A 13,697-nucleotide genomic window follows, 5' to 3' on the forward strand; every position below is an offset into this window, starting at 1 on the left:
TTTTTTCCCTCCACAGGTTCTCATGCAGTGCGCTGACTGGCCTGGGACTCACTCTGTAAACCAAGCTGGCTTCAAACTCACAGAGATCTGCCTCCGGAGCACTGGAGTCAAAAGCATGCCACCATCTTGCCCCATACTCAGATGCCATCCTCCGGTGCCAAGGGGAAGGTGGTTGGTGTGGGGTATGGTTCTGTCCTGGAGAGGCCCTTTTTAGGATGGGGGCCCCTCATTCCTGCTGCACTGTGCAGAGGTGGCTTATTTAGGTGACACGTCCCTAATTTGTTGGCTTCATCCACCCATTTGTCCAGGTCCTCTTTGCCTTATTTTCTGCACTTGCAAAATGAGCACATCAGAATAAACCATTTCCAAAATTACTGACTGGGTGCTAGCAACCTGGTGAGGACACAGTCCTGCCCAGGACAAACCTTCTTACCCTTGATGGGGACAGTACCTGCCCCTCACCCTCTTCTGACTGGCATGGAAGGGCAGTTGGTAGAGGTGGGGCAATTCACTGTGACCACTGGGCGAAGGCGCTGATGGGACATTAGGCAGTGATAAAACACTGCCTCTCTCAGAGTCTGACTTAGCCTACCATGGATACCGCTCACTTCCACCTAGAGGCAGAGAACCACATCTTGCAGAGAGTTAGAGCTGCTGTCAGCCTCAGCCGGGGGGCCTGAGGAGACTTTTATTTATTCGAAAACCATCCAGACACCTAATGCTTTGCTGAGGGGACAATTTCTCTCTTTTATTTGTCCTCATTTTCTCTTGCCAGAGTGGGATGAGGGTCAGAGGAAAGTGAGCGAGACCAGCGTCTGAGCCTTTCTGCCATAGCAGAGAGACTCAGCAATGGTGCCAAGGGCCCCTTCCCACACTGGGCAGACATTGTTTTCAATATCCTCCTAAGGACACAAACTCAAAAGGCCCCAGTAGCCTTTAAGGGAGGGGGCCTAGAGGATAGAACCCAAACCTGGGATCGTGTGCTCTCTCTCTCTCTCTCTCTCTCTCTCTCTCTCTCTCTCTCTCTCTCTCTCTCTCTCTCTCTCTCCTCTTTCTCGGTGGTGGTGGTGAGATTGAGCTCACAGCCTTGCTCTTAAGGCAAAATAACATTGCATCACTGAGAGAAACATTGCATCACTGAGAGAAACATTGTATCACTGAGCCACACCCACATCCAGACTGGGCCTTGGATCTTTGTGTTTACTGAACCCTTGGATGAACCCACCTTTCCCTAAGCCTCAGTTTCCACAGGTGTAACATGAGCAGATTGGTCCAGATCTCACTGAAGAATGCCTGCTGTAGGACTACACATGTAGCCAAGACAAGAGCTCCCAGGCTATATAACCAAGTCTGTTTATACAGAACCCGAGCTGGGGTGAACCCAGTTACAAGCATCCCTAAATTTGCACAACGATTGACATATTTTTGCTTTCCTTCTTATGGATGAGGCTGCCCAGGGTCCTGGAGCCCTGGGTATGATGGTAGACTGCCTGCCTTGATATCTTATCATATTCGCCTCATGCTCTTCATGAGACCACACTGTCTATCTTCCTCTCTCTGCTAGGAGCTCAGTCTTGGTGACTTACACTGCTTTCCTTGGAAAAAGGGTCCAGCTCGCTCCTCCCCAGGCTCTATGCAGCCTGTCTGCCAGGCATGTCCTTTTGCCCTCCTTTCTGCTGACTGCACATGGTCTTTCCTGCCCTTTTGTGCCTCATTAGGGGTCGTTCCCTTTAGAACACCTCTCCTGGCTGCCCAGGCCTCACAGTGCTGAATAACCATACGCATGTTTGATCATGTGCATTTTTAAAACTCATCATGCATGTTTGAGGTGTTTGTCATGTTTTCCTGTGTGCCGTGGTCCCCCTACAAAGTAGGGAGTTTCCAGGAACAAGCCTAGGCTCTACCTAATTAACCAGCATTCTCCACTGTATTCAGATGTGGGGCCCTCTTCTGGTTACATGTGGAGGTTACAGTTTATCTGCCTCATGCTTAGACTAGGGCATTTTGGGGAGCATATCCCTGCTCACCTGGCAAGGCTGAGCCATAATCTCTCCTCACTTCCCAGGAAGCATCTACTTGCCCCAGTGAAGAGTCTGCCCTTCCTAGGGGATGTGTGAAACCTGTGTCTTCCTTCATTAAGCACTTGCTAAATGCTGAGTCTTGCCCTCAGGGTATTACATGCTTTGGGTTTTGAGACTCCTACTGCCAGATAAGGCTCATGTTTGGCACTAGGTGGATGAAGACACAGGCTCACAGAGACGAAGTAGACTTGCCTACATAACCCGTAATGCCTGTTGGCAACATTGATCTGTCTCATTCCCACGTCAGATACTCTTCCCGGGCATAGCTCTCAGGCTCCTTAACCTGCCACTTGTTTGATTTGTTACCCCAAAATGTCTTTGCCTTCTGAAACGGCCATACTCTATCCTATATAGGACCTGAGTAAGGACTATAGGTGTGTTTCTGACCCCAAGGCAGAAGCCACTGTAGGTATGTATGACCATAGAGGGAGCAGGAGAGATAGAGAGGCCCATGCAATTGTGGAGAGACTTTTTTAGGCCCTTCTTGGTATAAGCATTTGAGGGGCTCATGCGTATCCTGGGTCCAAATGGTAGAGAAAAAGAGCAGGCCCCAGGGAGAAGAAACTGCAGGAGTAAGGCCACAGGGCAAGGGTTTCCACTGAACAGGTTGCTGTCCAGCCCTCAGGCTTGAGGGATTAGGGGAGGTTGGAGGCAGGGCAGATTAGGGTGGGGATCTTGCTGCCCTAGCATGATAAACGTTCCTGATAGGCTCCCTCTTCCCTTGGGTAGTATGGCTGAGCCCAGGACCTTCTTAGCACATAGTAGGTTCTCCATAAAGCTCTGTCAGCCTCTCTGGATACTGAGCTGATGTCCTGTAGGCTTACACACGGAGATGGCTCCTGCCAGGTCCCTGGCAAGGATGGGTTCCTTTCTGCTGACTGCAATGTTATATGCCCCTGCCACGCCACCATCACTCAGGACAGACACCTTGGCCAGGTGGGTGGTATTAGCTGTTTCCTGCTGAACCTATCTGCCTGCTGTGGACATCTTATTCTCTGGTAAGCCACAATTTCCCCTCCCCAGACCTTAACCTGGGGCTGGAGCCAGCTGCCAAGAGGCTGAGGATACTGTGAGCCTCCAAAGTTGGAGTGTGTAAACTCTTACTACCCATTTACTCTTAATTACCTCCCCTCCTTATTTGTCTTCCTTTAACGGCCTGTCAACCAAAATCTCCCGCCTTTCCCTCGGCGCTAGCGGCCTCAATTAGGTGCACATCTGCGGAGGCTGGGATGGAGATGCTCAACCTCCAACGCTCACTGCGGAACTGACTGGCCCCAGGTGCTCGATGGCCTGGGTGCTCTCCAAGGATAGCACTGGCATCTTTGTATCAAAGGTCAGCCAGCCTGTCTCTGACATGTGTCAGGACATTGCAGTCTGCCTTGGGAAAGTACCCACCCAGAAGGAGCTGCGGACATCTCAGGCCAGTCCTGCCTGCACGTGAGGGATGCAGATGTTAGAGACAGGTGTCAGCAGGACAGGAGAGGATTGCTCAGCCCAAACTTAATGACTCTCCAGTGCAAGCCACTCTCTTTATCTGTCCTGGTGATGAACTGTTCTGTCCAGATCTGGGGACAAGGAGCAGTGGGTATTCGACATAGTCACACATCTGGCTTAGTGACACCCCTGCTTGCCTCCCTGTAGAGCTGGCCTGATGTGGCCTCCCATTGTTCTTTAGGCCCTTCCAGACCACCAAGTCCCAGAAACTATTTGGAGTGTAGAACCTAGGGCCCTTTTTGATATCACTGATAGACCCTTATAGTGTTCAGTACAATATACTGAATCTGGCCCGGGAAACTTCACTCAGATCTAGAGAAGCGGAAGATGTGCTCTTGTCAAGCCTTTATTTTTAGGAGTGGGGAAAGATGGGAAGCCCACAGCAGAGTTGAAAGTCAGGAAAGGTTGTCTGAGTCTATATCACTTCTGTACTCCTTGGCCCAGAGGCTACTGTTCTCTCCTCTCTCTGGAAAGTCAGTTGTGAGTAGATGTTAGGCGACCTACCCAGGCATGGGATGAGAGTCCCTGGACATCTCTGAACTGAGCCACCCAGCAGTTAATAAGCCCTTAGTGTCTTGTTTGGCAGAGTCTGTGGGCAGCTACTGCAAAAGGGGTCCTATGTCAGGGTGGCAGGGAGCATTCTCACCAGTGTGGGTCAGCGCTGGGGGCGGGCAAAGTGGGGCTCAAGGGCCAACCTGAGCAGGTCCTTGGAATGCTCTTCGCAACTGTGAGTGCTTCTGCTACCAGACATTCACCCCTTTCTCACTGTATCCTGGAAATGGCACTGCAGCCCTACAGGGGTATTCCTAAGAAAAGGGCAGGCTCTGAGAAGGTGGCCCACACGCTGACGAGCTGAATGTTACACACAGCCCATCGTTGTAACTACAGGGCCCACCAGGACAAAAGTGAGAGGTTTATGCTAGACTGAGCTTCCTGCCTCTAGACGAGTCTGACCCGAAGCTGTGCAAGTCCAGGGAGCGGAGGCTTGGGCTCCCTGGCCAGTGTTGTCTGGACAGTAAAGTGGAGCAAAGCAAGAGCTGAGGTATCCCGCTTCCTTCAGTCCCCACATCTGTGCCGCTGGACTCTCTTCCAAGGAACTAGGAGAATCAAGATCCGTTTTTCTGCCAAGGGCTGCCCCCCCCGCACCCCCAACCCCCTCACCCCGATCCCCACAGGAAGAAATCTTGAGGTAGCTTGAGCTTCTGTGGGTGTGACAGTACTGCCTTTCTCCTCTGTAGTCTGCAGAAGCCTGCCATTCCACCATTAAACCTGTGACTCCAGGCCTTAAGCCTGTTGAAGGTCGAGTCCCAGAAGGGTCATATGTGCAACTGCCTAGGGAGAGTTCCCACTCGCAGGGCAAAGAGGAGTCCCCGGGTCTGAGGTGTGGGGGCAGGGGACGTGCACTGGGCGCTGGGACCACGGCTGGGGCGCAGGACTCGGTAGCTTGGATTCGGATCGGTTTGCGCGAGCCAGTAGGGCAGGCTCGGGGGTGAACGGGGACGAGGGGCGCGCGGGCACAGGCGGGCGCGTGGCCGCGGCGGGGGCGCGCGGAGGCGGGCCGGCCAAGGAGAGGGAGGGAGGGAAGGAGGGAGGGAGCGACAGGGGAGGGCGGCGCCGGCAGGTTGGCGGCGGCCGCTATTTGAGCGCAGGTCCCGGGCCAGGCGCTCAAAGCGCTTGGAGCCAGCGCGGCGGGGAGATCGCTGCGCGCAGCCCGCAGAGGCGCTGCGGCCAGTGCAGCCCCGGAGGCCCCGCGCGGAGAAGGAGGTGGAGAAGAGGCCGGCTTGCCGCCCGCAGCCCGCCGCCCGCGCCCCCCCCTCTCCATCCCGCCGCCGCCGCCGCCGTCCCCCCCTCCCTCCCCGCGGCGCCGCATCTTGAATGGAAACATGGCGGTGCCGGCTCGGACCTGCGGCGCTTCTTGGCCCGGCCCGGTGCGGACCGTTCGCCCCTGGCCCGGTCGCGGCCCCCGGCCCTGCCCTGACCCCCGGGGCCCAGCGTCCGGGCCCGCACGCCTGCTCTTTCTCTTGCTGCCGCCTCTGTTGCTTTTACCGCTGCTCACAGCCCCCGGCGCCTCTGCCTACAGCTTCCCCCAGCAGCACACGTAAGTGGCCTCGGCCGGCCGCGGGACCCCGCGGAGCCCCGCGCTCCCTTGCGCCCCTCAGCCCGCGTCTGCCCCTCCACTCTCCACTCCGGGTGTCGGGGCGGGGGCTCTGGTTCCCATGGCATGCTGCAAGTGAGGGTGGCGGCTACAAACCCCCGTGGGCTGGCAGCCAGGGTCCCGGAGCTTCTGGCTGCGTCGCGAAACTTCCTTGCGGTGCCCCTGCTTCCCATAGACCGCCCCCACCCCACCCCCTGCAACGGGACAGAGCAAAACATCTTCAAGCTTAGGGATGGGGCGGGGGTTGAGTCTGCCAACTGATACTCCTGCCACTGTCCGGTGATAGAGGAGCCTGAGGTTGGTCGAGAGAATGGCCAACGACCCCTGCCCGGTAGACTTGGAGCCACGCATCTGCCCAGTGTTTTATCCCTGGTGGAAACCTGGCGCTTTAGAGTCAGACGTGGGGTTACATCCACACCTGTCTTCTTGGGCCTTTTCCTTGGGGGGGGGGAGCGATACTGGATGCAGAGGGTGCCAGCGCCTTCTTGCTTCGGTCAATGTCACCTGTTCTTGGTCGCCCACCTGAGGGGACGTCCCTGGATAGCTCAATAAGGAGGTGAAGGTGCTGGGGTTGGGTCAGAAGGTGAATGACAGGGAGGACCCCTGCCTGCTCCTGATGCTGACACTGTCGCTCCTGCTACCAACTGGGTAATAGCATTTCCAGGTTCTGCCAGCTTTTGCTAGTGGTTATTATGGTCAGTCTGAGCCTCTTCACCTTCCCCAAGATCTGGCAGAGTCGGGCAGACGTGTCTGGATAAGGAGTGGTATTCTGCATGTGGCCTTTAGGACAACATCTGTTTCTTGACACCGTGCCTTAGCCATATGTCAGTGTCCAGACACCCTTTGGGGCATGGCAACCACCGTGCTTCTGTTTCCTGTCCTCAGCTTTAAGGAGCCACCTGTCCCCAGACTCCTTCACGAATGTCCTGGCCTAGGTTTGGGCATGAGAGGGAAGGGTCTGGCCCCAGAAAAGAGCCTGACTAGTCTGCGTCACAAGAGCAGTTCTGCCCTTGGGTAGGAGACCCCGGCTCTGCCACAGAGCCTGCCTACTTCAGCTGGTAGGTTCTCTCAGATGAGGAGAAAACAAACTCACATGAAGCAGGGCTCGGACTCAGTCTCCCTGTCCTCTCCCTTATCATCACTCTCCTCACACAGCCCGACCGTGTCCAGGAGGGTGATCAGTTGGCAAATTACAGGTGCCGCACCGACGTGTCCTCTGTCAGCTGTCTGGATTTTTCATGAGTGGGGGGGGGGTGCGGGGAAGTTCAAGGGTTGGTGGGTCGTGGTATTGTCTTTCATTTGCTGCGATGAGACTGGATCAAAACTATAGTGTTTAGAAAGAGCAAAAGCATGTTTTTTATTGTTCTTTTTTTTTTTTTTCCTCAAAGCCAAGCCATTTTTTCTTTCCTAGCCATTTCCCAGTCCCTCCAGTGAAGGTTTAAGTAGTTATCTCTTTCTACCTCTTCTGACCTCTCTCCCCTTCCCTGCGCGTACACTGCCTCACACAGCTGCTGGGTCTCCCTTAGGACAATGTCAGACCCCGTTCACAGGGTACACCTGTCCCTCTGCTCTTAGCCAGAAGATGTTAGGAGGGTGTGACTACAGCCGCACATTTCCAGCTGGACACTCTTCCCTTGTTGATGTACTTGGAGTTAATTCGAGGGTTTGGGACATGTCTTGCAAACCATAATTAGGGGGATGAGAGAGGGGCTGAGGCTCTTGGGTCTAGCTGACAAATGTGTGACATCCAGGAAGATTTGCCATGACAGGCAGCGCCCTTCAGCTGCCCTGGTCCCGTGGATGCAGATCTCTATTGATCCTTGGAGGGAGGAAGGGGACTCTTGTAGACCCCTCCCAATGACTGCGCTGGTTCTGAGTTAGGGCTTTTGTTAAACTGGCATAAAAGGCTGGGGCTGCTGCCAGGGCCACAGGGCTCTCTCTATGGGCTGCTCAGGGCTGAGTGGCATCCCTTAGCCTTTTCTTGGACCAGAGTGGCCAGGCTAGGAGGACACTGATACAGGTGGATTTTCAAGATGGAAAGTAGGACTGTCAGCCTCATGGTCCTGGGGTAGCAAGCCTTCCGTAGGGGGGGGGCTCTCAGTGATCAAGCATACCCTCCTGAGTGCGGTGCCGTGGGAAGGGGGCTCAGCTTCTCAAACTGCTCGGTTTTAATCAAATGCGGGTTTAGGATCTGGTGGCCGTTATCCCTGTGATCGCTCTGGCAGCGTGGCTGTCTGCCATCGGGTGAAATGAACCAAGCCATTAGATTGCAAAGGGCAGAGGAGTTAGCACTGGAGGGAGGACGGGGACTTTGGTTTTAGGAAGAGGGCCCTCTCTCACCCTACCTGGATCCACATGGAGGTTTCAGATACGTGTGTCATGCATGGGTGTGTATAGTCTCCTGTCTCGGAGGATGGAGCCCTAGCGCAGCGCACACTCCCTTTTACCTGCTTCATTCTGTTCCCATTTACGCCCACCCCAGTGGTCAGGCCAGCCAGTGCTGCTGGCTGAGAGGCAGTTCTTGCTGCTAATGGCCCTGATGTATTCTGTCTCTCTTTGTTGCCCCACACTCCAGCTATGGGGTCCCCCCTCTCTCGTCTTACCTCCTCTCACCACTCTGTACCTAACCTGGCCTGCTTGCCTTTTTGTCCTTTCTGTTGGGTTCCTGTACCCAGTCCTGTGCTATCCCTGGGTTCTCTGTTCCCTGCTTAGTGGAGTCATGGTTAAGTGCTGATTAGAGTACCCGCCTGGCTGCACCTCTTCACCTCGCTCTTCTCTAGCGAAGTGATAGGTTCGGTGCCTCCCTTCCTCTGGCATGGTTGGGGAGCAGTGAAGGTCCCCCCCAGAGGTTTGCACCCCCCCCCAACAAATGAATGTCTGTCAGAGTACATAAGTGCTTCTCTTCTGGGTGGGCAAATGAGGAGCAGCGCTGTGACAGGGCATGCGTCAGTCTAGCTACGGTTAATGGTGGGTGACGCGTGTCTGTCTGGGCCTCTGAATAAGTCTCCACCCCTCTGTGGCTCTCCCTGTTGGTGGGAGGCAATATTACATGTGTGGATCCCCCCCCCCCCATCCTTCTAACAACCTGCCGCAGCTTTCTCAGGAGGGAGGGGTGAGGCTTCCGGGTCTGCTGTCAATAGAATGCACCACTGCCAGGTGCCTGCACCCCCTCCTGGGGTTGAGAATTTGGGGGACACCTTTGGTCTTTCTGCCCTCTTATCAGGCTACTCCTGGCTAGAAATGTCGGGCTAGTCTCCTGAGAAGGGAAGAGGCCCACTTTAAAGTGAGCCTCTTCATAGATTGAGGACTCTTCTTCCAGATTCCTCACCACAGACGTCTCTGGTGAGACACTGACTCCAAAGTAAAGCGGGCACCACAAGTAGATCCAGTGAGCCCTTCAGCAGTCAGCGTCTCCCTCTCCACTCCACTCCACTTGGACGGAGGTGGATGCTCCCAGCTCCCAGTGCCTCACATGCATCCAGTGGATCCTGTCAGCTTCTTGGAGGACACAGTTTGGAGGCAGGCTGGGTGTCAAGGATAAATAAGCCTTGCACACTCCATTTTGGTCATCTTTTGAGATGACCTTGCCTTGATTTTCCATACCAAAATAATACAATCTTAAGAGGCTAGCGGGGAGAGCCAGTGGGGGAAGGGCAGCCTCCAGTGGGCAGCTACAACTCAACTTTCTTGGGCAGCAAGGCAGTGACTGTTTATCTCTGCATCAAGTTCACAAGCCAAGGCTGCAGAACCTTAGCTGTCATTTACAGTGCCCCCCTTAACTATTTTTTAAATTAGATTTATTGATTGATTGATTGATTGATTGAGACAAGGTCTCACCCTATAGACCAGTACATATGTAGAACTTTGAGTACTGGGATTAAAGTGTGTGCCACCATGCCTGAGTCTGACTTTCTTCCTGTCTCTATTCACCACCACCCTCCATGTCCAACTGTCCTTGGTGACTGGTGGGGGAGGATGCTATGAGGCTCAGGGTGGATTCCCCTCACTGAGCCCAAGATGGGCTGCTTGCCTGTATTACCAGTTTGTCCTCAGAATCCCCAGCCTGGGGTACTGAGACACACAGAGAGAAGGACCACCCAAAGTCCACATTTCCTAAAAGGACTGAAGGACGATGCTCTGTCAACCCCAAGGGGATGTTGGGATGGGAACCCAGGGGAGGTAAGGAGAGGAGCTAAAGACCCAAGTGTTTTAGGAGGAAAATGAAAAGGAAGGGGATGTGGGAGATGGGTGAACCCTCCCCCTTCTCCTCCCCTTTCTTTCCTCCCCCACCACAGCATGCCTCTGTGACCTTGCTGGCTTTGTCCCTCTTTCTCCTCTGGGTCTCCTGCAAGCCTGAGGGGCCATCTTTGGCCAAGGCTACCCTACCAGCTCTACTGTACATGCCACCCTTCTTGTGTGCATGCTGGCCATCATGCAATGGCCCTGGGGCCCAGAACTGTCTTTGTCCTAATGCTTTCACTGTGGCAAAGTCTGCCGAGCAGGGTGCTAAGCCGGTGTGTGTGTGTGTGTGTGTGTGTGTGTGTGTGTGTGTGCTCCATTTCCAGATTCTATTATGATTCTAGAAGGAAAGGTCAGGGGGCTGGTAGGGCCTGGTTTTCAATGCATATATGAAGTTGGAGCCTCTCAGTTATTTTTGCCAGGCCCACAAGACTTCCGAAGACTCTGGCCCTTTAGGTGCTTGAGAGTGTGCTGTCTGCACACAACAGGTGGGGCTAGGGTGGAAGGCCTTAGGTTCTTAAGGAAGGGTCCATTGATATCTAGAGGTTACCTGCAGCTTTAGGGGTCAAGGCAGGCAGGCCCTGCATGGTAGCATTGTGTATGAAATGAGGATGGTCTCTTTCTGGGAAAGGTCCTTTCTCTCTTGCAGCCCTCAACCCATTCCACAATGGCCAGGGAACCCTTGATCTGTGTCTTCCAGTGATTGGGTCCTAGCCCCGGGAGGGGCACTGGGGCCTAAGGTTCCCAAGGTCCCCAAGGTAATAGTGATGGCTTTCCCATCACAGATGCAGCCTTGCAACTTGCTGAGGAGAGCCTCCTCATGGCAGGTTTGTTTTTCCTGAGGCCCACTATCTAAACACGAAGCTACAGAATCAATATTCGGATCCCCGGAGGGAAGCGGATGTGTGATTTGTACTTTTCCCTTTTTTTTCTTTAAAAAAATTTTTTTTGTTTTGCCTTCCCTTTTTCACTCATTCTTTGCAACCTCAAGAACCGCGTTAATGTCACGAAGGACCTCAGGGGTGGGGAGGGTGTCACTACCGATGACCACTGAGACTGAAATGCCCACAAGTGCTTCTGGAGTCCCTATAGAAGGTTTCTGGGGGCTTCCTTAAGGACTCAGGAGTTCTGTCCTTTGGATGCACACAGTTTGAGCCTGACCTTATGCAGACAAGTCCTGTCCTGCTCCTATGAGACTCATCAGTTCATATGGTTGTCCCCATCCCTCACCCTGTCCCTTATCCTGGTCCTGTTGTTCCCTAAGGCCCCACGGACACCCTTAGCTAACTGGTTTGGTCTGATTTTCTTTGTCCACAGCTACTGTTGGTGCTAGAGGCTGAGCCTGGTGGCAATGGGCTTACTAGGAGACCTTGCTTAGCTGTGTGTGTGTGTGAGGAGGGGACTCTTTACTTTGGTTGGGTTGCAGCTGTCAAGAGCAAACCCAGCAAACTCAGCCCAGCCCTTCTCAGTGAGCCAGTTTCCCTGGTGACCTTGGGCAGAGGTCCTTCCCTCCTGGGCCTCAGTTTCCTTTCTCCTCAGATCTCTCGACTCTGACATTCCAGCACTCTAAGAAGACAGGTGTGGGAATCTGTCTTCTGTCTCCTTTCCGCACTCCATTCTAGCAGGGATGAAGTGTGACCCACCCCAATCTGGCCCTGCTCTTTTTGTGTGCATGAGGTTGTCTGGGCCTGGTACCTTGGGTGCCTTGAAGTCTCTTTGCTTCTGACTGACCCACTTTGGGTTAGATTAGCCTAATTGTTTAGCAGAGAGAGAGGAGGAGAGGAAATCTTTTCTGTTGGTCATTAACCATATCTCCCAACCTTAAGAACAATGCTCATCAGACAAAGGGAACAGGAAAGGAGACCTCCCCACCCCAAACAGTCTCCCTTCCATCTCCTTAGATCCTGGACCCCTTGTTTCTACTGGGTTACTCCTTCCCGGATGGATTCTTTCTGAGTAATGCCCTCTCGGTATGTCCCTGAGAGTGCCCCCTTTAGGAGTTCATGACCTTGGGTACTTACTAGGCTTCTCTGGGTTTTTGAGGTCTCTGTGCTACTTCCTTGAGTAGGGATGGCATGGATCATGAGGGATAGACCTACTTTCAGGCCCTGGATCTAGGAGGGTACACAAATACGGCTGTGCCTGCCCTGAGTGCACCTGTCCCCTTACCTATAGCATCCACTATTCAGTCAGATCCTATAAGGGAACAGCCTGGGGCCAGTTATGGTTTCTGGGGTTTTCCTGTTGTACAGGGAGGGCCCTTACTTTGGCCTGAGTATATACATAAGCTTTAGGGTAGGATTGCTTATATCTATCTGTGTGCTCATGAATGCCTTTGCAAATGTGTTGGCTGTCCATCATAATTGTTTACACGTCTACTTGTGTGCCTGTGAGTAGGTGTGTGCTTAGGTGTATTTGTGCTAGCATGGTGTTTGTATGCACATGTGTAGGTGTGCATATGCATACGTGTTTGTATATATACACAGGCATATATGAACTCATGCCTGTGTGTGTGTGTCGTGCAGGCACATGGCAGTTTATCTCTGCAGCCAGAATGTGCTTGCCGTGCCCACCTCCTGTACCTGCCTTTGATGTGAATGCCAGAACTTGGTGGGCGAACGCTGGCAGAGAGAAACAAAGCCCCCTGCTTGTGAAGACCCGTGTTTTGCAAACTTTTATGTCAGGAACAGCCTGAGTTAAGGCTGAGCTGGAAAGTTTGATCATCTACCAACTGGCAGGATGACAGTCTGCAAAGAAAACACACAGAGGCTACGTCCTTGTAATTCAAATTTCTGCGAGCTGAATGGCATTCAGATTCACTGGAGGACCCGGAACTCAGAGGCACTCTATGCAGCCTTTGAGAAGTGAAGTGTCTTTGCAAGTAGCCCTTGCATGGAGAAAGTCTGTAGGGGTCACGTGGAGATGGGCAGGGCCCTGGCACTTTGGAAGACCTTTGGCTGTGTGACCTTAGGCTGGTGGGTTTCCCTCTCTGCACACTTCTCATTTGCACCCTGAAAGGCAAGGGGCATCTGTAGCAGGTTTCAGGTCCCTGCCCAGTGCAAGATGTCCAAGAGGTCAGCAGTCGCCATTCAGAATCTAGGCTTGAACCTGCGTGCTCTATTCAGAGTGTCTCTAGTGAGATTCAATGATGCATTTTTTAATGTGCTGAATCTTTGTGAAATTGGCTGTCCTGGTACCCTACATAAAGGCACTGGCCTTTGGGGCTATCCAGATTGTGGCCCGGTGGTCCTGACGTCTGAAAGAACTGTAAGTTTAACTTTATTAGTGCTCTTAAAGTCAGTATGTTGGGAGGTGAGCTGGCCCAAGATTCTATACAATATGAGAAGTGGTTAATGTAAGGAAAGGCAAAGGTGCCTACTATGGCCCAGGAGCCTTGTGGGGCAGGGGTTTCTCTGAAGGAGCAAGGAACCTGGGTGAAACCAGCTGAGCACTGTGGGCCTTGCATGCATCCTGGACTTAGGAGGGTCACAGCTACCAAAGCTGCAGGAGAGCCAGATGCCCCCATCTGAGGGAAACTGAGGCCCAAGGAGAGGGAGCAAGCCTTTAGACACACATTTATATTGTGAGCTCAGGCTTAGCACATAGAGCTTGAAGGATGATCCCCGTGTGGCCATCTGCACACTGGGACATGTGGTCATTTGTCTTAAATAGCCATATCTATGGCCTGGGGTGAGAGAGCAGTGGGAATCAACCAGCTCTCCTTGGGC

The 13,697-nt window shown here is 53.4% G+C and overlaps 1 protein-coding gene across 2 annotated transcripts in view; it reads left to right on the plus strand.

The window, feature by feature from the left end:
• Window positions 1-5,393: 5,393 nt before the first annotated feature.
• Cacna2d2 (calcium voltage-gated channel auxiliary subunit alpha2delta 2) overlaps window positions 5,394-13,697 on the plus strand; it is a 129,583-nt gene continuing 121,279 nt past the window's right edge. For both annotated transcript variants that reach the window (XM_021171426.3, XM_021171427.3), the window contains exon 1: window positions 5,394-5,673. In XM_021171426.3, the coding sequence (XP_021027085.1) occupies window positions 5,459-5,673 (215 nt within the window). In that variant the 5' untranslated portion in view covers window positions 5,394-5,458. The remainder of the gene's footprint in view (window positions 5,674-13,697) is intronic.

The sequence above is a fragment of the Mus caroli genome, unplaced genomic scaffold (genome assembly GCF_978045245.1).
Source record: "Mus caroli unplaced genomic scaffold, Mus_caroli_1 scaffold_11, whole genome shotgun sequence".
In the NCBI taxonomy this organism is placed as follows: Eukaryota; Metazoa; Chordata; class Mammalia; order Rodentia; family Muridae; genus Mus; species Mus caroli.